This window comes from Poeciliopsis prolifica, unplaced genomic scaffold, assembly GCF_027474105.1.
Source record: "Poeciliopsis prolifica strain line A6 unplaced genomic scaffold, Auburn_PproV2 SCAFFOLD003, whole genome shotgun sequence".
Classification (NCBI taxonomy): Eukaryota; Metazoa; Chordata; class Actinopteri; order Cyprinodontiformes; family Poeciliidae; genus Poeciliopsis; species Poeciliopsis prolifica.
The window spans coordinates 10,602,886-10,630,880 of record NW_026562378.1 but is presented as its reverse complement, the minus strand read 5'-3'; the positions used below and the strand labels follow the sequence as shown (position 1 = coordinate 10,630,880).

Genomic DNA, 27,995 nt, shown 5'->3' with positions numbered 1-27,995 from the left:
TTCTTTTCGTTGAAAACTTTATTTCAGAACCTCCTGCTGCAGAAGAGAGAGAGAGAGAGAGAGAGAGAGAGAGAGAGAGAGAGAGAGAGGGAGAGAGAGAGAGAGAGAGAAAGAGAGAGAGAGAGAGAGAGAGAGAGAGAGAGAGAAGCAACCCACTTCGGGCTGATTGTGGATTAGATGCATGTCAATGATTCGGAGGCTTTTTTAGGCTGAGACGAGGACCCGAAAGGATTTACTGAGGAATAAACCAACTAAAAGAAGCGACAAAACTTTCCTCCATCATCATGCCGAGGTACAACTTCTTCCCGTGCTTACTGGCGCTCATCTTCCTGGGACTGTCAGGGAGCGACGAGCCCAATCTGCTGCTGCCTCCTGCCAGCGAGCCGCCCACGGACGCGGGGCTGTCTCTGCTGGACGAGGGCGCCGGCTCCCACGAGTGCTCCGCCTGCGTTTGGAGGGAGCAAAGCAAGGTGCTGCGGCTGGAGACCATCAAGTCCCAGATCCTGAGCAAGCTGCGCCTGAAGCAGGCGCCCAACATCAGCCGGGAGGTGGTCAACCAGCTGCTGCCCAAGGCGCCCCCGCTCCAGCAGCTCCTGGACCACCACGACTTCCAGGGAGACGCGTCGGCCCAGGACGAGTTCATGGAGGAGGACGAGTACCACGCAACCACGGAGTCCGTGATCACCATGGCCTCGGAGCGTAAGTAACCAGCGAGTGCGTCTCCAAAATGTGCGTCCTTGCGCGTAAAATGGATCTGGGACAACCTGGACAGAGGAGATGCTTCTGCTGTTCTTTTGTCGGATTTGCACATTCCCTCTGGCTGCTCGCAGCTTTATGATTGAACCAGCCGAGCGCACTTGCTCAGAGGAGGCTGTCAAATAAGGATGGGGTGCGAATCTGAATAATCAATAATCGGGACCCATGTCAATCAGGAGCAAACAGCTCCTAAATGGCCCGTTAGTTTTTACGATGCTGATGCTGATGGAGGTTATGATGATGGGGCAGAATATTTAGCACTCAGGGGTCAAACTTTTTCCTTGTTCCCATGTTTGTGTTGCACAGAGAGACAAACATTAAGACATGCCCTCTCTGCATCCTGTTGTCTTTTAAATAAAAAATCTTCAGTTGTCACCCATTAAAGGAGCCTCTGGTTGTTGCCTCCTGGAAATTTGCTCGTCCTCTTATAGTTTCCCATAAATCCACAGGCAGGCCCCTCCGAGACATTTTATAAAATCACCGTTCAGCCCTGACAGCTGTGCTCTATCGGTCTTTTATAGGAGCCTCTACCGGTTTCCCTGCTGTTCATCGCAGTGAGAAAAAGTGTGTCCAAAAAGCTGCCATTGTTCCCCGTCATGCAGCAGGCCCCCCCATCGGCCGGACTTGCCTTTTAAATGCGGAGTTTATAGGCGCAGTTTTCGCTCTCTCTCTCTCTCTCTTTCTCTCTCTCTCTCCATCTCTCTCTCTCTCTCTCTTTCTCTCTCTCTCTCTCTCTCTCTCTCTCTCTCTCTCTCTCTCTCTCTCTCTTTCTCTCTCCCTCTCTCTCTCTCTCTTTCTCTCTCTCTCCATCTCTCTCTCTCTCCATCTCTTTCTCTCTCCTTCTCTCTCTCTGTTTCTCTCTCTCTCTCTTTCTCTCTCTCTCTCCATCTCTCTCTCTCTCCATCTCTCTCTCTCTCCTTCTCTCTCTCTGTTTCTCTCTCTCTCTCTCTCTCTTTCTCTCTCTCTCTCTATCTCTGTCTCTCTCCATCTCTCTCTCTCTCCCTCTCTCTCTCCGTTTCTCTCTCTCTCTCTCTCTTAACCTCAAGTACACAAAGAGAGAAACACTTAGGGTCGAGGGGAGTGTGTGACCTTTTCCTGGCAAATCGTGGGGCTCAACAACATTTACACACATAATATATTCCGCACACGCACTTCCAATAATAATTCTTGCCTTTGTGAGCGGCTATGTAAACGTCTTTTCTCATCTGTCAGGAGAACAGCACATTCTCGATGCTCTGAAGTCCTTCTGAGTGGAGGATTAAAAGGTCAGAGTGTTTTCTGGTGGTGGCAGCATCATGCTGTGGGAGGGGGTGGGGTCCTGTTTGTGCTTTTATTTTTATTTATCTCAGTCACTCACGTGACAAGCATCACATAGATATTTACATTTTTTTGTATTTTTCTGTTAGTGATGATGATTTTCTTACTTGCAGGTGATGAAAAACACTTAGGGCGAGATCATGTTTAATGTAGAGAGCATTAGACATTAAGCAACAGAGGTTGTTATTTTTCAAAACGTGGTTCTGATTTGACATGTGAGCCTCATGTAGTGAACGTGACTGCAGAGTTCAGGGGAAAGCACAAAACACAAAGCACCTCCTCAGGAAAACAAGCTCTAATCAGTGCCGATGGCAGCATCATGCTGTGCCGAAGTTTTCCTCGCTGACATCCCTCTCCAGCCGTCAGAGATACAAGATGCGAGCTGCTTTGCATGTACCCTAAATCTCTCCATGTGCCCTTTTCCGGCTCGATGAAAAGCAGATCAGGATTTTTCCCGCTACGTTCACCTCGAAATGTTTACGGGAGAACGTTGGCGTCGTTGGACTTTATTGGAAGTTTTTGCTTCCGTCCTTTTGCAGGACGTGTTTAGAAAGGATTCGGTGCCTCGCCGACGCACGTGGCGACGCCTCCTAATTGCACGTTAACGATGCCAGCAGGAGAGGCTAATGACCGAGATTATCCAGATGAATCGGTCATGTTTAAAACACTTGCTTTCCTCCTCTGTTTACCTCAGCAGCAGCTTCCAGCATCCACCCTCCCGTTCCACCCCCACCTCCTTCCCCTCTTCGTACCCCGCAGCTCCTTATTCCTCTTTTTTTGCCCTTTTTCCTCCAGCACTTGTGGAAGAGTTAAGAGAGAACGAGTGCATCCCTGTTTTCTTTTTCTTTTTTCTTTTTTTTTTTAGCCCATGGTGATTAGCAATCCCACAGGATTATAAATGCCTTTTTCTCTTTCTCTGATATAGAAAGAAAACTTCAAACACTATTCCCTGCGCACCTCCAGCCCAATCACCCTTTCATGGTTGTACACACTGCCTTTGATGGGCCATGGGGGTTCACACAATACATTCTGAATTGGACCTGTGCCTGAGTTGCTTCTTAGTATTCACTCAAGGTACGTGGATGCTGGAGTGGGGGTTGAACAGGACCTTGCTTCCTGGTTTCTAATTAAATATCATGGAAAAATGAGTCTATATGTACCATGTGAAGGATTTTATGCGCTATCTTCCTCTTTACAGCTTACTGCCACAAATTCTTTGCGTGCTGCATAAAAAGGCACTCGTCGCTAAGCTATTTACCGTGCCACTATTTATTACAATTTGACATGCAGTCTAAAATATTTGCAATCGGGCTTGGAGCTTAGTTTGTTTTTCTCGAGAAACCCGTATTCCTACTCGGTCTTAAAACTTTGTTTATCTCATCCTAGTTTTGTGCGTCATTCTTTGTTTGTGCGCTTATGGTGAGATTTTCTGAAACACCTCGGGAATGCTTGGAAACATTAGCAATAAACCTGAAATGTTCCCATTCTGGAGACAAAAATTCTTATGCTTATTGTCTCTTGTTGTCAACTTGGAGTCAAGAAAAATAGGAATATTTTGTATCTTTTTCCAGCAAATTAAATTTCTGGATAAATATGAACGTTCCAGACTTAATTACGGTGCTGTTAAAAAGCACGTTTCTTCTGTTTTTGCTTTTTTTTTTTTTGTCATTTACTCTCATGTTTCACATCATCAACAAAATTTCAATACCAAACAAAGACAATAAAAATGTTATTTATGTTCATTAACTGAACAAGAAGCTTTGCAAACCAACCTGGCACCATGTGGAGAAGTGAACTAATACTTGTGATCCCACTTGAGGTTCTGGCCTTTTATGAAGAATGGAGACGAATTCACTCTGTTCTCCTTTGCAGAATTGCTTCAGTTCAGCTACATTGTAGTTTTATTAGATATTAGCAATCTTTTTAAAGTCTGACCGCAGAATCTTAACTGGGTTTAAATCTGGACTTTAAGTTTCTTTAATGCTTTTTGAGCCATTCAGTTACAGTCGTTATTTTAACTTAACATTAAGATTGAGCTTAAAGTGCCAGACTGATGGTCTGATGTTCTCCTTCTGGATTTTCTGCTGAAGTTTATGGTTCCTCTATTTAGTAATCCTGCAGCAACAAATCGGCCCAGACCATCACACTGCCACCACCATGTTGACTGTTCTCGTTCTGAAATGCCGTCGTAATGTTGCACAAGACGAACAGGTTGCACACCTTTCAACAACAACAAAAAAAAGATATTTGTCTCTCCAATCCACAAAATGTTTTCCTAACAAACTTTGAAGATGTTTGCGAATATGAGAAGAGACGGGCCATTAAGTTCTCTGAGGTCTGCAGCCTCTCAGATGTTGTCCTGGTTTCTTTTTCTAAGCTCCCAGATGAGTTGCTGATTCTCTCCTCTTGTAATTTTTATAGGTTCACCACGGCTGTACGTTTTCTATAACTGTGGATAAAGTTCAGTGCAGCCTTTGGAGAGTCTTCACTGAGCCTTTCTGATTGAAGTCAATGACTTTGCTCATCATTTCATGATGCGTTTCTGTCTGACATCTTGCAGCCTACTTCATGTTGTAAGACAGGTACTATTTGGGTAATTTATTGATTCTACATCTCATGAACTTCATGTCTGGGTGAGGCTAGTGAAAGTAAACAAAATCTTCATTTCAGTGGTGAACTCTGTGAACTCTGTGTCTCTTTTATAAATATTCATTGGAAACTGTTGGCTTGAATGACCTCAGGATGACTTTAATGTTGAAATTTACATGATGATCTGAAATATAGAAGTGTAACAAAAAGTGTTCAGTTGACAGAAGGTTTTAAGGGGGAACATTTTGTGCAATGTTTTGTGCATCTGAACCTTTAAAAATTTGTCCAAAATGTGGGCTTTTAATATATGTAGACAGTTTTAATAACTCTACTGATCAGGAATAATCATTTAGTTACGTGGTATAATAAATTTGCACAAATCAACTAACAAAGTAAGTAAGTAACAGTTTAAAACAAGATTTTAACCAAATACGGAGGTTCAGACATCAAGCCTGTATTCAGCGCTCTCACCTCAGTAACAAATCCTTTTTAACTGATTATTATCAATTTTGCTCATGCACCTCAATAAAAACTATTAGAAGAACCTTCCAACATTTTTCATTCAACAGAGATGAGGCACTGCGAGGCCGGACTGCCTTGTACATCAACACACACGGCGAGGTATGACAGTGCAGATGTCCACATGTGCACTCTTGGTTGGACACACAAGGATAGCCGTGCGCGCCCCGTCCACCCGGTCTCACACACACACTCCAGAGAAAAGTTGTCCTATTGACAAAAAAGGTCACAGGGTTCACAGCTACGTGATATATTGGACGAGAAGACTATTAGCCTCATCAGGTCTCTTTCTTTGGCACCAAAGACGAACCGGTAGTAACTTCAACACTTATACCCCCACTACACACACACCCACACACACACTCGTCCACTAACCACTCCCAAAAAAAACAAGTCTTTTATAGTGTTGACCCTATAAAAGGGTCATTTCCTGAAGGTGCAGGAACCATAAAAATAAAGAGGGAGAGCGTTAAAAGGACAGAGCTCCAGAAGCCGGACGGTGCTCGGCTAGCTGGTCAGTGTTTGCTGGAAGTCGGTGACTATGTGAGGTTTTTATAGATTTATTTATTCCACGGAGGTCTCAGTTTGACGATGACACCTGCTCTTGTGTAGCCGCTGCCCTCCGCGGAGGGCTAGGAGAAACCTTGGAGCTGAATTGCTCGGATGCTCTGAGAAATAAGCAGTTTGTTTAAGGCGAAGAGGCTCTGCAGGGCTGTAGAAACTGCACAACATACCGTCAACTTTATGGCTAATAAAATTTCAAAGGGACCAAAGTCTATTAATAAAAGGACAAAATTTCCCTAGAACTTCAGGAATCTCACTCCTTCCTCTATTCCCACGCTCCCTGCAGCCCTTAGGCTCTCTGCTGCTTTTGGGAATATGTTCCTTTAGAGTTTAATGACAAATCCAAAAACACTGAAGCCTTCAGGGGAGCTTGGAGACGTACCCTGTTTTCTCCTTCTGAAATAACAGCCCAGCTCCTCTGAAGTTGGCGTAAAAGCTCACGACGGCGCTCTGCGTATCCAGGCTTTAGCCAGAGAATTGAATGAGGAGCGGAGGGAGTCCGCAGGGAGCAACAAGCAGCCCAGGCCTATCCCAAAGGGACAGAAATAATGGACGGGTTTTATAGGTACAATTAAAAAGACCTGAAACAGATGTTACGTTTCACTAATAAAGAAAATAATTACTTCACACCAGTAATTAAGCCTTTTGTAGGGACATGGGTGAGAAGTAGGAGGAGGAGGGTGGTGAAAAGATAAAATGGAGATCATTGAAGGGATTATTGTTGATGGATGAGCTCAGGCTTCTGTGTGGTCGTGAGTGAGGAGGTGCTGAGGATGAGTTTATGGAAGAGTCCATTAAATCTAAGAGGCGTTTAAGCAAACGAAACGCTGCGTGGGCATAACGTCGGATCCCACGAGGGAGCCGCTGCGTCGGAAAGAAGCACAATTAACGGTGGATTAGCTCCTGATTATTGACATGAAAATTTAATTAGCCTCTTCTCTGTGGCGCAGGGGGGGAGCAGCTCCTCGCTGCATCTACCACCTGTGTTTGTGTTTCTCCTCGTCAACAGTAGACTTTCTTTAACTAGTTCAGTGTGCAATTTTTCTTCTCTTTACTAAGAGAAGAAAGGAGAAAAATGCAGGGAAGTTTGGCACGATGTGATTTATTGATTTTTCTCTTCAAAAGAAACATTTGGCACCATGACAGATTTTGGCGCCTTTAGCAATGTTGCTTTTGTATCCTCAGAGATTTGAAAGAAGTGCCCAGGGAGAAGCAGCGTTCGCTTTTTATTCACTGGGAAGCCTCAAAGCTGTTGCTTCAGTTTTATTACATATATAAACACCAGTGATCTATGTAATTTATTCTCCTGTGCATTGTGAAATTTGGCCAATTAATGTAATGTAATTTGTGTTTCTGTGGCACCACGTGGAGATTCGCCAAGTCCAGTCAAAGTTTATTCATATCGCACATTTGATATTAACCAATGTGCTAATATCACGTTGGCTAATATGTGATATTAGCACATTTACAACAGCCTGAGCTGACCAAAGTGCTTCACAACAAACACATCACAGGTAGGTAAATGATAAAATAGAAATAAAATTTAGTAAAAATAATAAGACAAATGTAAAATTGGCAGAGATACCAAAAGCTAATAGTATGAATAAAAGCCAAACAGCTAAATTTTAGTTGCAGCAATTCCCATCCATCCTTTTCCTTTTCTCTTTAGCTGTCAGAGAAAAACAATCAGAGATTTTTGTACATTTGAAGATGGGCCAAAATGCAAACAGGAAGAGTGAATGTTTAATTATAAACAAGAAAACTTAAAAAGATCTCAGGAAGGTGAGAATTGGAATTACAATCATAAAGTTTCAATTTTGAAAAAAAAAACCCTCATGTTTGTCGATAAAGTTTTTGTTCTAGAATGTGGTGGGGGTTTTTTTAAACGTATTAAAACAGATGCATGTTGCAAAACTGCAATAGAAACACTTTCTGCAACATGAGTCATGAGGTCGTCAGCTGGATGTAACTACCTGCAAAAACCATTAAAAACAGCAGGAAGTAGCAGCAGGATGATGATTTTTTTTGGTTTTGTTTTTGGACAATTTGCTGCTGGTTCCACCAGAGCTCTATGGCATCACACAGTTCATAAAAAGCTGCCATTCGAATGTGTTGCACCCATAGCTCTTCTGAAAACCAGTGACTCCGATTCTCTCAAAACGCTGCATACGTAGCCGCTCCCAAGTATCAGAGGCTAGTCGCTCCAACGCCTGATTAAGATGCCGACATCTCCTCTGATGGATGACGAGCGCTAGCACCACGACTGAAATCCGAATATATATCATGCAACTGTTTGCATCTGTCGCTATCATGATTTTTAATAACTAATTTCTGATTTCATCAGAACACTACAATTGCAAAATTATGTTTTGTTTTGTTTGTTTTTTTTTTTATATTAGCTGAATATAGACAAAGATTTGCATGCATTTGTAATGGAATTGTAGATCACAGGGAAAACTGGTGGAGGAAGCAGTGGAGAACAATGAGGATAGGATATTTAGAGTAGATATACAAACCAGAGACTAATCAGAGGCAAGCAGAGCAGGCAGGGAGACATTAGGAGACGTGAAGCATGGTGGCAGACTGAGGAAGAGAGAACCTGAGATACAGAAAACCATGAATGAGATGAAAAAAACTGAAACTGACATAAAGAGTAAATGGAAAGAAACATCAATACAAGGAATGCTCAGACAATAATAAACCAGGAAGTGAAACACAGAAGAATAAAAGCAGATCTGAATAAAGAAACAAGAAAAGATCAAAACAAGAGATTAATCTAAACTCCAAACACCTGCAGATCATGACAGCATCAGTTTTAACTGGTTCAGATTTCTCTATGTCAACTATAAGTTAAAACAAAAGGCCTTTTTTCTACTTTCTCCATAAACTGAAATAATATATATTTGTTGCCTTGTTATGTTTAAGCAGGAAGGTTGTGGGTTCACCTCCTAGTCTAGATGCTTTTAGCATGGAGTTAGCATGTTCTGTGCATTCATGTGTGGGTTATCTTTGGTTACTGGGATGGACTGGGAACCAGTCCAGGGTCTTCCTTCTCTGATACCCAGTAACTGCTGGAAGCATCTGGAAACATGTGGAAATGACAACCCAATGCAGGTTTTCTTAGCTCAGAATCTCCTGGAAATTCTTTTGTATTGCAATAAGTCTCCAAATACAATGAAATCAGCAGGTCTGTTCAACTTCAGCATATGTACAAATGAAAACAAACTAATATCAAACTGTACTGCGAGTATCAAACAGACCAGAGGATTTAATCTCATTAACTATCTACTTATTAGGACCAAAACAGGAATGTGTCAGCTCTTGGCTCAATTAACTTTACAAATTATACATCTGTCGCTGTTAAAATTCCCCATAAAGCTATTAGAGACTTAAATTTGAGTTATCCAAAAGACTGCAAACATTTCCTAATCCAGTTCTGTTTCTCCAAGAGCAGAACAGCCGTGATGTAATTCCCTCGGTTTCCTGTTATTGACTGAAGTCTTGATCCCTATTTAAATGTTTCAACTTGAGTTATATTATTCTGATACTGAAATAATTACCTGGGTCTTCTTCCCACAATAACAACTTCCACATCAAAGAGTGTTTTTGTCAGTCTGACCCATTAATGCTTTGGCATGGTGAGTTCACTGATCAGAAGACGGTTGGATATTTTAGTTTTCAACCAGTGCTCGTCTCAGTGCGTGTTTATCCAGATGGTAATAGGTAAGAAAAATTATCTCTTTTCATTTTAGACAAATATAAAACACTAAAATATGGCTTTTATGTTTACTTTAAATATCTGAAAGATTCTTGTAACTTATGCTGCGGTGAAGAGGTGGTGAGGTCGACGCTGAGGACGCAAGTCGGAGTGAATGATGGTTGTTTAATGATGAAGTAGATTACAAAAGCACAATAAAAGTCCAGGCAGCACAGAATGAACAGAAAGCTAAGACTCAAAACTGGTAGCAACTGGTAACAGTGAACGTCTGACAAACGACTTGACAGCAAGACAGATTAGACAAGGAACCAGGAACTCAGGTGGGATTAAATACTCAGAGGGTAATCTGGGAAACGAGACACAACTGGAAACAATCAAGGGGCAGACAGGACAAGATGGAGACTAAATTAACTGAAAACGAGATGGAAACCTAAATCAACACAGAGAAAAACCCAAATCCTCACACAGGCAATGATAAGGATCATATTCATTTATATATATTTAAGAGTCCATAGCAGTAAGTGATGATGTCATCTGCATATCTATAAATGTAATCTTACTGCTTTGTGCCTTGTAATAACCAAGTGTTTAAAACTGAAGTACATTCAGTTTATGGTAAGAAAATGTTCATTTTGATGATGAACAACATTTGAGTCAAAACAACAACCACAGAGTTACTTTTTAAGACGTTAAATCACCATCTTTAGTTTAAGAACAAATGCTTAAATATATTTTGCTAAAAAAAATGTTGTATTGATAAATTAGGCCTATTTTTGAACAGAGAAGAAAATATTTTTTTTTGTTCTGAAACTCAGAAAACAGAATAAAAGAGAGATTTTAATCTATGTGAACACATCGTAATCTGACGTCACAATCATGTTGTTGCTCATTTTCTAAACTCTGATATTGCAAGAGCATGTGGTGATAAACTCTAAAATGACTTTTGGTAGAGCTCCACTATATGTTGACAGCTTTGATATAATATTTGGAGAGATCTTATATTTTAGTTTCCATGCAGGCAAATTCTGCAGATTATTTTAGTTTTACTGATTGGAGTTTCAGTCTCAGGACTCAAAACAAATGTCAAAAAAAATGTGGGTTAATTGAAATCGACATTTTTATTGCAATATTCAGAAATAGCATTGGTGTTAGATGGAAGCAGTTTACTTGAATTCACAGTCTCTGGGCCTCTGTCGGGTTTAAGTTAAAGAAGAAACTCGCTAAACATCAAATCAGATTATATGTTTGTTTCTCTGAGTAACCAGCGACACGCTTGTAAAGTTCCTCTAAAATAAGAGTTTGTGTTTAACAGAAGCAGACCATTAAAGTGTCAAAACCATGGACACCATTGTTGATTCTCAGTTTCAGTAAAAACAGAATGATGCCGTACAGTAACAAGGTCGGACTCTGTGCCGTCAAACGGCCCCCCGCTGCACACAGGACCGCTTACGTAACGGCTGTGTTTAATGGCGGCTTTCAAAACACAAATCTGCCAAAGAGCCGGAGAAAAACAAGGTCAACGAGTCCCGGAGCCAGAGGAGGGGAGAGAATCCAAAAATTTAACTCAAGGAACAGTAAAGCTGCTTCAACGTACTTTTAATATTCATGTTTTTACTCTAGTAGAAGCTAAACAGAAGAAATTTAAGAGATTATTTAAAGATTCATGTTTTTATTTTATAGATTGACATAAAATCACAACATAGATAAATTACATAATTCCAAAAATAACTAATTGAACTTTTCAAAATCAAAATTTTAACACCTAAAACCAATAGTTGCAGCAGATAATGTATATTTATTTATTAGAACATGTCATTAAAGTATTTCCAGTGACAATATCTCCTGTTTATTGAATATTTATTCAACAATGACTGAACAGATCCAGTAGGAAAAAAAAATGTAACATTAAAGATTGTGTAGAAATAAGAATACTCACTTTAAAACAACATTTATCTCTGAATGTCTGGTGCAGTTTTGGATAAATGATCTTTTTCTAATGTCAGTAAAGTTACTTTATGACACAGACGTCAACAGCGTCTGTGTTATTTGCAGTGTTTAATAATCCAGAAAGACTTCTGATGTTTTCATAAATTCATTCCAATTAAATAGAATATTTGCCATCAGAAATGATCAATTCTCCTGACAGATCTAGGTTTAAAACTGTCTTTCACTTTAACCAACATTGTTCCTTTCTGACTGCAATTAATCTTAACATTTTGGAGCAGCCTGGATATAAAGATTAGGGTGATGGCAAAGAGCCCTTTAAATATTGAAATCTAGCAACTTATTGATCAAAAATATCACAGGAAACCTGCTTAAAACAGGACAACAACCATGAACCTGATTCCTTTAATGGCAAGAAAATACTTTTCTATACATATTTTAGAAAGGTATGGAACTATTATATTATATTATATTATATTATATTATATTATATTATATTATATTATATTATATTATATTATATTATATTATATTTATTATATTATATTATATTATATTATATTATATCATATTATATTATATTATATTATATTATATTATATTATATTATATTATATTATATTATATTATATTATATTCACTATTTTAGTAATTTAACTTGAAAATAAAAGCTCTACCAGTTTATGTGTGTCAGAAAACTGTTTATTCTAATAATATTTTTTGAATGACCTAAGACTGTGTTTATATTTCAGAGTCAATGTTAACACCCATAATCTGAGGTAGTTGAGTCCTGATTCCTGGGAACAAATTAAATGACTTCTGTGTTTTCTGCAGGACATTGGATGAAATTTTGACAAATAAACTCATAAATATAATTCCAATCACTGACTCAGTCATTTATTATGGTCATATGATGACACAACAATCTAAGGTTGTGTTTAATCAGGATAACATGTGATCTGAGCCAAGCGGAGGATGTAGATTATGAATAAATATGGACTGAGCATGGAGCCTTGAGGAACGCCGTGTGATCTTTGTTGACAGTCTGCTCATTTTTACCGGTTTTGATCAACTGTATCAAATTCAGAATTGAGATTCATTATGCAGAAGTTTTAAGATTCAAGCTGTTTGAAACCTAAATTAAATTCACGTTTTGTTACTGCAGCACAAACATCACAGAAGGGGTCAGATATATGCTTGACAAAAGTGCAACTGTGCTGGTTTTAGCTATTTTATCTTTTGCTTACTTCTTGATTAAATCGGTTCAATTGAATGCAAATGTAAAAATTAAGTTAATTTGACAAAAATAAATACTGTTTCCTATAACCCAATGGCCTCCTCAGTCATGCTGTCGGTAAATTCAGCTTAATTAAAACCATTTGGACGTGTTCGTCATTTATTAGCATATGCAAAGTATGTAAGAGGTTCTGGCTGTGACAGACCCACATTGTGTTTCGCATGCATGTGTGGATGCACACAAACAGCAGCGGTGACACCCGGCATGCCTCGTGCTGTCCAGCTGTCCACCTTATCGCACTTCACTGCTCTTCCCGTCCCGCTGCCCGGCGAACGCGCTCATAATACAAACATGTGTAACACTAAAAACAATGAGCCGGGAGTGTGTTGGCCGCTGAAGCAGTTTGGAGGCCGTGTGTGTTGTGTGTTTATGTGGGACTGCCTGGTTCCATGTGTGCGTGTTCACTGAGCTAGAACAGGGAACATTAGGAGGTGTCTTTTGTTGCTCCTGGGGGGCTACCGTGCTCAGTCCTAATAGGAGTCTTGTGCCTGCCGTTGTCCCAAGGGAGACCTTTGAATGAAGGGGTCTAACTTCACACACACGCTCTCTCTCACACACACACAAACACAAACCCCTCCGCCCCCTCCGCCCCCTCCGTCCTCAGCTCGAGCCCGGCCTCCCCCACCATCCTCTCCGCTCCCTGGGGACCGGCTGAGAGACAAAGAGGGAGCGGGGCCGGGTTTGGATGGGATGTTTGAGGGGGTTTGCCGTGGCCCCTGTCTTATTAGAAGGGTCGTGAACGTGTCACGATGATTAATATGCCGAGGTGCGTGGGGATACCCTAGAGTCACATTTATTCAACGCGAAGAGTCCCAAACACACACATTTGCTGCAAAATGGCACATTTGCATTTCCCATTAAGAAAAGAAATTATAAATATATATGCAAATGAAACTCCTATCTAGGTTTGTGCCATTATGCGTCATCCATTTGGGCATCAACAAAAGAGTTTCCCTCCCTGCACCATCTGAGCTGATTGTTTTCACCCTGCGTGTCCCTCATATCCATGTGTCATGCAAACTTTGCTCAAACTGCATCGCGCTGCACTTCAGTTGCATGGTAAATGCAGCCCTAAAACGTGAATATATTTGAGGTAGAAACCACTTGATCATCCACACTGACACTAATTTATTATCCTCTTTGGTTTTTGTTGGTTTACTTGGTCAACACTGACAGAAACAGAAGACTTTGTCCCTGCCAGTGAGAAAGCTTGTGAGAAACTACTAATTAATAGTTAATTAACAAAGAATTTATCACTTTTAGAACTGACAGATTCATTGTTTTACTCAGCTTCCCCCATCCATCTGTTTTTAACAGTTTAACTGGCTCCGTTCTCATCTACGCCTCAGTGACATTACAGCTAAAACCATTTAAATGGGCTGCGATTGTATGAAAACGAACAGATGGTGCTGTGAATAAAACCCCTATATTCTATATGCCTCCCCTTGCATGCATGTATAGGAGGCTAACTATGGAACGCAGGTACCCAGGGAGTCAACCAGATGTTTGATAGGCCCACCTGCAGGCCTGCCGTGTGTTGGTAGTAAAATTCATGCACTGCATATGCTGCAATTATACCACTGGGAAAAAAGTGGCTGCAACAATGAAGCAGGCTGCAGACACTTGAGGAGGAATATCAAACAAAACGGCTTCTTGGGCAGAAAAAGAAAGAAAAGCAGTCAGTGGAAGACTTGACTGAGATTTTATGTTGTGTCGTTAAGAGTAAGGATTTGCCTGATTTAGTTTGCATTTACAGAAGTTGGTGTTACAGTTTTTAAATTATATTTTCATTTAGACATGAATGCCAGCTGCTGTAGTAAAAGTGTCTTGGTTTTTAATCAATCAATTAGTGAAACTGACAGATTTCAGCTACTAAAGTTAAACTGTGTTTAACTGCACAAGGAAGGAATGTTGGAAACATTCCTGTCCTTTTTATCTTTTTACCTTTCAAAAGATAACAGCATGAGCAATTATCTGCTTGGTGCACAGCTGATGGCTACTTCCCCATTTTGTATTTGTAGTTCTGGTTCCTTTTGTAGCTTCTGAGAGTTTGTCATTTATTGCCTGGCAGGGATACGTTTCAAAATCTGCTTTGGTTACTCGCATCTTTTTGTATTATTTTCATGGTTCACTGTAAGAAGAAGTGACTGATAGATACTTACCAGCAATAAATCACTTATGGGTCTCATTCTGTCATATTGTCAACTGATCCAAATCAGGATCAAAGCCAAAAAAATGGGAGTAGAGTCGTCGTAATAACGCTTCCAGTAATGTTTTAAGATAACAAAATGCAAGGTTTTAGCATTCTTATGCATTTTATGGAGGTAAAAAACATAGTATGGTGTAAGCAAATGAGCATGAAATAGCTTATTGACAGATACAAAATAGAAGTAGAAAGAAAATTGCAATATGTAGGTGTGATATTGGCGACTAATACAAAGTAAGGAGAGTTTCAAGCGGACCTTTGTGGACTTCAGGGAGGTCTGGTCTGATCTCTAAGTTGTTTCTATCCTCTCAGATTTTCTGAACTCCCAGCATCGTACCTGACATGCCTGGTTTGGCCCGAATGGACCAGAGTTTTGCCTGAACAAATTCTAAAAGCGTCTTGACCTACAAACCTTGCAAACCTTGATAATGCAAACCAAAGCAGGGGAAATGGAAAAAATATGTTTTAAGGTTGATCAAAATGGCTTGCAGAACCTTCTTTGTTGAAATTCAACAGTTCACATTGATAGCTGTATTTAGTATTTAGAGTAATGAGTTTAAATCATGGCAGCGTCATATGCTCAAACTGCAGTTTATGAAAACTGTTAGATAAAGATCAAACTATTACATTTATATCATTAGCCTCATTTAGAGTAAGCATTAAAAGTGGGACAGAAGCAAACTGTTGGCTTAAATGTTGCCAGCTTGTCATTAGCTATCACTGCTGGCTAATATGCAGTGATAAACGTTAGCATATAATATCTGTGCTGGAGCTGATACAGCTTTGGTATAGAAAAGGTTCACTTTTCATAGCTTGCATGTTAATGTTTGGGTTTTAGCCAGTAACATGTTAAGCTGCTGTTAACATAAGTACTAGAAAAGCATAAAAATAAAACGAGTTAAAACGAGTTTTATATCTTGCTTGTTTTTGTTTGAACAAGCATAACAGTATCTGCAGGATGTTTGAGTGTTGTTTAGAGAAGTCAGTAGTAATCACAGTAGTAATCAAACACAAGGGTGTTTTTATACCTTATTAAAACAAGAGAGTTTCTCAAAACGAGATATAAAAGTTGTGATAACGAGACACCAAAAACTTTATCTTTTTGGTGTCTCCACATAACATAGTCAGCTACTACCTTGAGAAAGCAACAGCTTTGCTTAAATGCATTTGTAAGTGTGTCCGTCAGCCTTCGCTCCTTTTCAGGCTGTGCTAAATGTACAATTGACTTATTTTAGTGACCACTATCATTCTCAGCCCTATTGTTTTTTCTTTTCATTTTATTTCAGTGCTAATTTGAAATAAATAAGTACAGCAAGTGCTTGCCATCAGTTAAAAAGAAGAAAAAAGCTACTCCTCGTCGCTTTGCTTCTGTCACAAAAAGTCTTATTTTATGATTTAATTAAATTTAATTAAATTGTGGTTTTGTTGGTATTAATACAATTAATGATGATAATAATGATGTTAATAGTTATGGTGCTGGCTTCAATCTCAATTATCTCAGCCTTTTACACAAGTCTTGGCATTTCTGACACTTTTGGACGAAACTTTGATGATATGTACAAAACCATGTTGCTGTTGCCCACAGAAATTATGATACTAACATTTTATATCCCTTGTCAGAAGAGAGATTACGTTGATGCAGCAGGCAGTGCTGAACATGTTGCTTAATGGCCCAAATAAAAGTATTAAATAACCGAGTTGGAACTTTACAAATTTAGCAGGAAATTAAGCCATAAAAAGTTGGCTTTCCCATGGATGTATGTTCTTGCGGCAAAAGGAGAGCATGTTCAGACGTGAGGATCAAATGTTCCCTCGGTTCTCTTTACAAGCTAACGTTGCTCTTTTGCCACGAGTGGCATGCGCCGCCAAGATGTGGGGTGTAATTAAGCTGCAGGCATTCATCTGTGCCTCCAGCCTGTACGTTTACAGGATCTATAAAGGCACAAATTGATTTTCCATATCAATGCAGGCATTGTTTAACATGACATAGCTCATATGTGGAGCAGGTGTGTTTAATAACCGGGGACCTGAATTGGATTACTACAAAACAGGCCCTGCTTTCTCGGGTTACTCCTTCACGAGGAGCTGAACCGCTCCGTCTCTCTGGCGTTTGCCTTTTTCTTTTCTCTATGAGCCCAGGGAAAGCGACAAAAGCTGCAGGCGACCCAGTCCCCAAAAGTATAAAACCAAAAGCAAACTGCAGAATCATTAATTCCCAGTTTTTGTCCTGATGAACAAACACAACACCGGCCACGTTAATTGCCGCGACCCCAGCAACCCGCTAACATTTGAGAACATTGACATATTGTTTGTCCAGCGTGAGACACTGTATAATTTACACTCACTAATGACTGTGCTTGGAGGTAGGGGCTGAAGGGCCACGTCTGTCCCGGGTTTGGCCCTTATTCAGTGCAGAGTGGTGAATTCATATCCCTGACTGCATGCCCATATTTCAAGCACTTGTTTAGCTAAAAAAAACAACAACAACAACCAAAAACAGCCGGATGCCGAGTTCTGTCCTGATAAACAATTCACTATTGGCTGGCGAATCTCCACCCTTATCAAAACAAAACAGCAAAACGTGGATGAAATAACACTGTGGTGTTTTTTTGTTGTTTTTATGTTGTAGTTTTTGAAAGGTTTTGAGCGAACAGGCATAATGTGAAGAAAGACATATTACCATCGCCATAGGGTTGACCTTGACCTTCAAACTCAATCTGGCTGTTAGAACTGCCCCCCCACGGCAGCCCCGAGATGTAAAGAGGCTGACCGTTTTGACCCCTGATCCCATTTCTTAACTAGACTGAGGTGCCAAATAACCTTTTGACCCAGGAAGCATTTGCAGGTTGCCTGAGCAACCTCGGATTAAACCGTGATTGACAGATCCACGCAGATTTCACTTTGCTTTTTAATGGGATTATCAAAAGCAACTACTTTACAAAATAAATGGCTCGGCTTTGCTTTTGTTTTCTTCTTCTTGTTTTTTTTTTTTTTTTTTTTTTTGTGTTTTGATCCAAAACAAATGTTCTCTGAGAAGAAGAAGTAGCCCATTGTACTGTGCTGCCACATTATTATGCCAGATAGATACAGAATACATTTCCCTAAATAAACGAACACTTTACATGGAAATGAATGTCTGAATTCAACGGATGGATAACATTAGATCAGATTGAGGTCTATGTAAATGAACCATATGCAGATCTGACATGTGACACAAATCACAGCCGTGGATCATGACAGGAATAAATCTGAACTTCGAGTGTCCGCCAGCATAACTCTTAATTCACACCCTTAATTAATTCCCAACAAAAGGCAGGCACTGAAGGGAAAAAAAATGGATAAAAAAAAAAAACTTAAGATGTTTTATTTCTGCTTGATGTAATTTCAGGGTAGTCCATTTCATTAGTGCTGACCCAGGGGAATCGAAGGTTACCATCTGGCCACTGGCCACCATTACTGATTCTTGTTTTAATATGCAAATGGTTGTTTTCCAACCTTAAAGTAATCACAAATGTTCCCTGACTGAACGGACCAAAGAACAAGGCAGTGTGTACTTGTGATATAGAACCTGTGAGCAGATAGACGAAATACTATGCAGCACTTCATATAAATATGTTCTCAATAATATACATCACTGTTTTACAATATCAACCTGCAAAAACTCATACTTTCTATTTTTCCCTTGTTCGTAGTGTTTAAAATCTCACACTTGTTGCATTTGTTAAAGCGTAAAACAGAAAATAGGATGAGGAAATTGTCCACCAAACCTTTTCAGCTCACATGTAATATTTTCTGTTCACTGTGAATATCAACAGGAAGCACAGGAATTAAATAGCTGCTTCAATTGTTTAAACTCTTTAATTATTTCTATCGTTGTAGCTTGGGTAAAAAAAAAAAAAATAATAATTCTTACTGTTACAACTCAGCATTTTAATCTGCTTCAATTTAATATCTTCTTGTTCGTATTTCTAAGAGTGACTGAGCAAAATGTGTCCTGTAGTGTAATACATTACATTTTTACTCGAGGAAGGTTATGAAACACTGATAGAGATCAAACATGTTCTAATCAACTTAAAAAGTCAAACATAAAATAATAAATACTTGTAATTAGTTGGTTAAAAAATAATCATTTCTTAACATGCGATTTTTACCCTTCTGGATGAATATTGTGTTGCATTTCTTGACTATTTCATTGTGAAATGATACCAGTTCAGCAAAAGATTGTTTATTTCAACATTGTTGTTTTTTGCACGTCTTTTCTTTGGTTCCAGTTATTGAGGAGGATCTCATGGTTGCATTGTGTTTATCTTCTATAAGTGAAAAACAGATACACTAGTGCAACGTTGTTTGCGGTTCCTGCAGAGCTTTGTAGATGAGGATTCCATGTTTTTATCTGGTATATCTTTATGTTCGCTGGTTTTCTTTCACAGTTCAGGAACATGAAAGCAGGTTAGTTGTGAATTAGTTGTAAGTTTAATTTGTTTTGTGTGTTTGTGAATGTATTTTACCCCCTGGTTGTTATCCTGTGATGGACTGGTTGGGTTTCATAATGATGTACTGGTTTGCACTGTTTGGCCAAACAATGAACTATTGTGAAGAAAAAATAGAAAAAAAGTGAGTCAAGTGTTTATTTTCTGATCCCTGAATCTGATTTGCACATCCAGGGATGAATATTATCACCCATTCTCCTTTTCAAGACAGTTTAAGCTGAATGAGACTGAATGGAGACAATATGAAAACATCGGGTTTTAAGTCTTGCTACAGATTCTGAATGTAATATAGGTCTGCACTTTGACTGGACCATAGTTTGATCAAAACTTTGCAGCTCTGGCTGCTGTCCTACTGGAAGGTAAACCTTAAAGTCCCATGTTTTCTGCTGCTTCTAACAACATTTTCTCTGCATTTTATTCCATCCATTTTCACATAAATTTTGAAAAGCTTCCCTGTCCTTGCAGAAGAAAAGGAAATTCAAAGCATGGAGGAGGTCTCACTGAGAGACTGGGGTTAAATTAAAAGCAGTGTTTCCGACAGACATGCCTTTATCCATGGAGGCTTAGAAGTTTAAACTTGACCTCACATGTTTGCTTTGTCCCCAACATGGTGACGATGACTGTTTTTGGTTTTCCATAAAGATAAAATTAGTGAAATGCAGAGCTAGTAGTGGTCCAGCTGAACTGTGAATCTCTGCAGCTCCTCCAGAGTCACCATCCATCTCTTGGCTGACTTCCTGATAAATGCTCTCCTCATGTTTGGATTGACTTTCTATTTCTTTGCCAGATTACACGGATGATGCTTCCTATCATTCAAACAACACGTCCAGATCAGCTTTCATAAGATTTTGCACAAGCCTCATTTGACAATAATTTATACTTTGAGTGTTTCATCATAGTCTGCCAATTAAAACAGGTCTCTCTCTCGTTTGGCAGCGGAGCCCCTGGTGCAGGTGAACGGGAAGCCCAGCTGCTGCTTCTTCAAGTTCAGCCCTAAGCTGATGTTCACCAAGGTGCTGAAGGCTCAGCTGTGGGTGTATCTCCGGCCGCTGCAGCAGACCTCCACCGTCTACTTGCAGATCCTGAGACTGAAGCCCGTCACGGAGCAGGGCAGCCGCCACATCCGCATCCGCTCCCTGAAGATAGAGCTCAACTCCAGGGCCGGCCACTGGCAGAGCATTGACTTCAAGCATGTGCTGCAGAACTGGTTCAAGCAGCCCCACACCAACTGGGGAATCGACATCAACGCCTTTGACGAGAGCGGCAATGACCTGGCAGTTACCTCGCTGCGACCCGGGGAGGAGGGGCTGGTAAGGATCCTCAGACCTGTCCCCAGGGCCTGACGGGGCCGGGGAGGGAGGGGCTTCACTGCCGCCACCGCTCACTTTTATACCTCCATCCTGCTCAGAAGTTAAGATAAAGCTTTAATTAATGGCTCGTTTGCATTCATCTTGTAAATTACTGCCATTATTCTTAATGAGCTCAGATGTTTTCACATGAGGCTAGACTGCAATTAATGATGAAAATCCAAATTTACAACTTAAACGATTTGATTGTTTTACAATTACTGGCCTGATCTTGAGATAAACAGGACAGATGGACAGTCTGACATAATTCTGATATTATGATGATAAAATGTCAAACAAGCTCAAAAATAACTTAGATGTTGAATCCCTGTGAGGTCTAATTCATAAAATAAATGTAAACTTTTATCTACAAGACTTGCTCTGGATGTGTGCTTGGACTTTAACTTTAAACAACGGAGACTTGAGTTGGACTCATTCACACTCTGAAAACGTCCATCCATAAAGCAACAAAACAAGAGACTGCATCGCTGACAAAAATGCAAATATTCTCTTGTGAATTATCCTGTGTGATTTAAGATGTACAGACATGTTTTATATCCACATTCATATTTGTAGCATCATAATAGAGACCATTCAGTTCTCTCACACCAGTACAACATGAAGTCATGTAGTACATGAGCGTTTAATGTTTAATTAAGCTCAATTCTCCATCTCGTAATGTACAGTTAATGAGTGCATAGCTTAAAGATGTGGATTGACTAAATGTTTACAAAAGCTAAAATTCAGCATTTGAACTATTTGTCTATAAATCATATTTATATTTCTAATTGGGTAACACTTTGCATTATCTCCTGCCAAGAGCTGAGGATTTCATTGACTAAACTCAAATTAGGAAGAATTGAGCCTTCACTTGGATTTTAAAGACTATTAATCTGCAGCTGCATTATACTGACTCAGGGGATGATTTGTACCCACACTCAAAACACGCCAGACTTTATTAAGTCCAAATTCTCTGAGTCTTTAATTCATGCTTTAAAAGCTCAGGGCTGGACTTGAGCTGGAACTCTACAACATGAAGTCATGCACTCACTCGTTTTTAAGACACTTGATTTGACTCGAGTTTGCTTTTCAAAGACTCAAGACTTGACTTTCCGTCTTGCTTTGAAGACAAGAGAGTTGCAGCCTGGGTGAAATGAAGCCACAGTCTAAATATTCTCATATAAAAGGAAAACAGGTATTAACTACAGCAGTACAAAACACTGAAACACTGATTTATTCATTTAAAGGTCTGACTTAATGGCCACTCTAAACTCTATTAATATAAAGGCTGAAGACGTAAAACTGAAACGTAATCTCTGCTCTGTTTGTGGGTCACCGTGTTTTATTGGAACAGAAACAGAGCAAGCCCTGTCTCGATAGAATAGAATAGAATAGAATAGAATAGAATAGAATAGAATAGAATAGAATAGAATAGAATAGAATAGAATAGAATAGAATAGAATAGAATAGAATAGAATAGAATAGAACAGAATAGAACAGAATAGAATAGAATAGAATAGAATAGAATAGAATAGAATAGAACAGAATAGAATAGAATAGAATAGAATAGAATAGAACAGAATAGAACAGAATAGAATAGAATAGAATAGAATAGAATAGAATAGAATAGAATAGAACAGAATAGAACAGAATAGAATAGAATAGAATAGAATAGAACAGAATAGAATAGAATAGAATAGAATAGAATAGAATAGAATAGAATAGAACAGAATAGAATAGAATAGAATAGAATAGAATAGAATAGAACAGAATAGAACAGAATAGAATAGAATAGAATAGAATAGAATAGAATAGAATAGAATAGAATAGAATAGAATATAACAGAACAGAACAGAATAGAATAGAATAGACTTTTATGATCCCAAGGGGAAATTGTTTATTTATTGACATTTGATGAGCTTGTGTGTAAAATGATCGCCATCTCCTTATTTTTTCTCTAATTTCTATAAAAAGTGCTTAGAACATAAATAAATAAATATATAAATAAAATACTTATTGTACCTAGGCTTAAGTCTAGGTACAATATTTTGTACCTAGAAGATAAATTTCTGTCAGTTCTGTCAAAAAATGAATTCAACTTTTTAACTGGACAATTAGCTTAACTTACATGGTTGCTGTTGTAGGGTTTGTTCAAAACGTCATGAAATGTTTTGTTCGTTTTGATGAAACACCGTGACGTTCATCTACGAACCTGCGGCGCAATCAGTTCAGTTTTTGTCTTTCATCGTTGCACTTTCAGAAATTTCGGCGGCTTCATTGTGCCACAAGAAGGTGAAAAGTAACAAGAAAATGAAGAACGACTGAAAACCACCTTACTCCGTTTCCACGGCAACCGGCTGACAACCGCTCCACAAGCCAACAGAGCAGAGATTACGTTTCAGTTTCACGTCTTCAGGCTCGGTGTTTGTTTGATGTGGCCCCATGATTGGCTAACTTAAACACTCATGATCTGTCAGAGCAGGTTTGTGGGCCGCCGTGTTTTATTGAAGCAGAAACGCTGAAGTTGCACACGTCCACGTTAAAGTTGTCAAAGAGACGCGAGCATACTGACCTGCTTCCCGCTTCTCGGCTGTTTTATTTAGATTAAAATGTTTCACTGACCTGCGAGTCGTGACACCATCGGACGTTCATATCTGGTTGTCAACATTTAATATGAAAACATCGCTTCCATTTGTTTAGATTCTTAGCATGATTGTTTGTAGCGTGTAAATTTACCAGTCGTCTCACGTAGCAGTGGCTCATGTGTGTCATACATTAGTCACATAACCTACAATCCAGTCGTAAACATTGATGGTAAACCCTTTTCTACAATTTAATTTAGTGAACATTGCTGTTCAGAATAAAGTACAGTAGTTCATAAGAGCCTAAATGTATGAATATTTCTGTGTTGACATAAATTTAAGTGGTTAAAGTGGCATGAATCAAATGACAAAACACTTATTTTGGTTGTTAGAAACATTAGGCTAAAAGATTTGACACTTGACTTGGACTTGGAAAAAAGAAATTTTATAAAAGTTATTTTATAAATGTTTAAAGATCATTACTCTAATTTCTTCAGTCTCTCTTAAATTCTTAGTAAACCAGACAAATCACAGGTTCTTTGTTTAGGATAAAAACTATTTAAATCCCTTTTTCTTTTTTATCATTTAGACTTCTTTTTGCTTTACCTCTCAAACAGATAATGAAGAAAAAGGATAATGTAAAACAATCTTAGTTTTGTAGACTGATTTATAAATGGTGAAACTCTGGTTCTGGCATGATAAATGGGCCTGCGCAAATGAGTTCAAACTTCGGCCTCTAAGCAAAAGCCATCGGTGAGCCATTAATCTAGTTCGAGTTACTGAACCTGACAGTTAAATACAACATCTTTGTTGAATTATGTAGGCCACTTACCCTAGTTAAGCAACGCCAAATATTTACCAAGTGGTTATTTGGGTCAGATCTCCAGAAAACATTAGAGGTCAGCTCTGGTGTCTTGGCCAATAAACTGCTGCCCTTTGAGCGCACAGCAGAGTGCTTTATTGTTCTTAACCAAAGACAATAATTAAATCCAAAACACAGGAGGGTGTGTACGATAATATCACCAAACACAACAACCCAGAAAAGAATGAAGAGACAAACACGCCTTGATCTTCTGAGTGATTTTCCACAGTAAAAGCCAAGCCGACGCGGTTTCACCCCAGCAGCTTATTTCCTCCCCTGAATGCATCACAGAAAGCTCTGCTGCAGCCCAGCTGGAATCACTGAGGGCAGAAGGAGGCTTTGTAAAACAAACATGCTGAAGTAAAATATTTGATCTGCTCGCTGCTCCCAGAGGTCAAGGTTATGGTAGCCTGCAGATGACCTTATGGGTCAGAGGTCAGCTCAAGCATACACAGTGAGCCATTAGTGTGGGTAAAAGCCAGTTTCTGTCAGTGCCCGTCGAGTCAGAGACTCATTTTGCCAAAGTGTACCACAGAAAGTCATTTCTGCCTGCTAATTGATCCAATTTTTTTCTGTGCTCATTTCTCGGTTTTTTATTGATTAATATATTGCATGTAGTTGCTTGTTATTTGTTTATTTATTTTTTTATGTCTAGTTATTTTTGAACTATTCGCTCTTTATTTTTCACTCTTAGGTATATATTTTCACAAACTTTATATTTATCACCTAAGATGGAGTAGCTTTCAACAAATAAGCAATTTCCCCTTGGGGATCAATAAAGTATAATCTATTCTATTTTATTTTATTCTATTCTATTCTATTCTATTCTATTATATCAGCCCTCAAGCAGATTATCAAAAAAAATAATTATGAATAGATTAAATCATACATTTTATTAATTTTGCCAATGAATAGAAAATACATTTAAAGTTTAAAAAATAAATAAATATAAGCAAGAGAATAAGAAGCAAAGTGAAAGATATAATCTAAATCAATCAAAATGATGGAGTCATCACTTATTACAACCTTAAAATAACATTACATTGGATTATAATGCACTAAATAATCCACACATGAGCTCATTAACATAATCAGAATCACTTTTCAGAAATTTTATCAATGATAAACGCACATTTTTCAGTTTTGTTATCACCTTCTTTAAATCATTTTTAAAAGGTTTAGTGGGAAGGAATCCCCATGTATAAAAGTAAATCTGCTGTTTTTAGATTGATAATCCAGTTATTTTCTGTAGGAAATCGTTTTACTGGTGGGAGTTTTTCTGCAGCGCATGTTGATGAGGAAGGTGGAATTGGACCGATTTTTGTTTGTGATTCAGTGTTGACCTGCGACTGAACTTTATTGCAGCTTTTGCCACTTATGGGTGTGAAGTTTCACTGCCGGGTCCAATCGAGGGTTGTGCTGGGTTCTCACACACGTTAGGAAAGTAAACATTTCTGTCTTTCCCTCCTCGCCAGCATCAACTGATATCAAATGTTTGAAATGAAAGAGTTTTGGCTCTTTTCTTTTGTTTGATTTCCAGCGTGCCACAGCTTCTCAATTAGATGTATGACTGGACTTTGACTAAGCCAAACTGATACATATTTTTCTTTCCTTTTTTTTTTTTTAAGCGTTTTAGAGCTGGGTGTGATGGTGCTGCTTTAAATTCCTGTCCTGCAAGATTTTAAGTGTTTCACTGAGACTCTAAAGGTTTTTCCAAAATATTTTAGATTAATTAGTGGTAAATGTGAGATGAACCTTGTGTCCGGATTGGACTGTTTTGACCTTTACATTGCAGCCATTCTTGCCCCGACTCTTTCTAATTGTTGAATCGTGTTCTGAACTTAACGGAGGAAAGTCTAAAACATGCTGTTCTGTTTGTTATGAGATCCTGTATGATCTGTTGATATACTTCCAAAACTACCAGCTTCATCCAAGCAGCAGGTGCTAACATGCAGTTCTCTTAATGTGTGGTTGGCATAAAATTTAATAATCCCAAATACATCATTTAATTAAAGTCTCTCATGAATATTGGTGGCTGTAGGAGGATCACCAGTTTGATCCCTGATCTAATTTTGAGATTTCAGTTTGGTGTATAAAAGAAATTATTAAAGAAGAATCCAGAATCGGTTCTTTGTCAAAATTACTTTTACAGTCTGGCTTATGGTTTTACATTGTACATATAAATATCAGCAAAATTAGTCATTTTGGCCCATTAGTATTGTTGATTTTAGGGTAATTAACTGCTGGCAATATTACAATATTTTTCTATGGACTTATATTTTTACAATATATTTCTGTCTTTTCTACATTTCATGAAAATTACTTGAAATATACGTCTATTGAGTTATTGTATTGTAATTCCATGTATTTTCTCTGGTGATATAATGCTTTGGATATTACAGTCAGTAACTGTTGGTGGTTTTAAGTATCTCGTTGAGAAACAGTGTGGAGAGAAAACTGTGGATAAAACCATAAATGTTACTGCAGTTAATAATAACATTTAACAATTTAACATTTTTACCACTGTTAAATGTTAAAAATGTCATTTAACAATTTAACTTTTGTTGGCAATAAGTTTATATTTTTTGGTGTCTGGAAAATGACCGGTTCCAAAAACGTCGCAAATCAGAGGGCTCTGCCCGTCACCTAACAACCCGAGCTGAGCTCCAGGACGTTTAATCAGGTGGCTCTAGCGCCAAAAGCTAACCAATAATTATTGATATGACTGATGTTTCAGCCACATCCTTCAGCCCTAAAGTGGACGATGATCACAAACTGTATAAAAGTGTCACATTCTTTAGCGTTTTACTGTGTGGTTGTTCTCTTATAACCATTATTCTGTCTGTTTTGCCCTCCCTGCCTCCCTCCCCCTGATTCCAGCAGCCGTTCCTGGAGGTGAAGGTCCTTGAGACCACCAAGCGTTCTCGGAGGAACCTCGGGTTGGACTGTGACGAGCACTCCACCGAGTCTCGCTGCTGCCGCTACCCTCTGACCGTGGACTTCGAGGCGTTCGGCTGGGATTGGATCATTGCCCCCAAGCGTTACAAAGCCAACTACTGCTCCGGCCAGTGTGAGTACATGTTCATGCAGAAGTATCCGCACACCCACCTGGTGCAGCACGCCAACCCGCGCGGCTCCGCGGGGCCCTGCTGCACCCCGACCAAGATGTCCCCGATTAACATGCTTTACTTCAATGACAAGCAGCAAATCATTCACGGCAAGATCCCGGGGATGGTGGTGGATCGATGTGGGTGCTCTTAGGCTGCAGAAGGAGATACACACACTTAAGTTCAGCCCTCATTAAACCACCCAAAACCCCTATGGATCTCTCCGCTCGGCACCAGATTTCACTTTTGCTCTGCCACAGAAACAACCTGCTGGGTTTCCATGTTATCCAGTAATTAATTTGATTCTAACTGTATAAAAAAAATTATAAATGAAAACAAGAATCAAAAAAAAGAACTGCAGATGGAAATACAGTATATTATGAATGATTTGGGTCTGCTTGTGGGGCAGCCTCAGAGAACGGTGAGACAAAATTATGTCATAGAGTACATGTTAGTTTTGTGACTTTTTTTATGGCATCTTTGTGAAGTGTCCAGGTTAGTGGAATGTGTTGACAGGTGACATGAGTATATTTCATTAAGCAACTTTTAGGGGCCGTTCCAATATATTTAATTTTCAGCTACACATTTACATTCAGAAAATATTTTTATCCATTTAAATGTTTTCAGAGAAAAGGGGGCAGGAACATAATCATTTTGCAATTCATAAATTTTTACAACAACTCAGTAGCCACATTAAT

The 27,995-nt window shown here is 39.0% G+C and overlaps 1 protein-coding gene across 2 annotated transcripts; it reads left to right on the top strand.

Moving 5' to 3' along the window:
- The first annotated feature begins 9 nt into the window (after positions 1-9).
- On the top strand, positions 10-27,995 carry gdf11 (growth differentiation factor 11). Of its 2 annotated transcripts, none has more exons than XM_055026294.1 (3): positions 10-699; positions 20,337-20,710; positions 27,074-27,995. In XM_055026294.1, the coding sequence occupies exons 1-3, from the start codon at positions 285-287 to the stop codon at positions 27,449-27,451; spliced, it is 1,167 nt and encodes a 388-aa protein (XP_054882269.1). In that variant the 5' UTR covers positions 10-284; the 3' UTR covers positions 27,452-27,995. The 2 variants fall into 2 exon arrangements, with proteins under 2 accessions (XP_054882269.1, XP_054882264.1); XM_055026289.1 differs by having other exon boundaries at positions 27,071-27,995.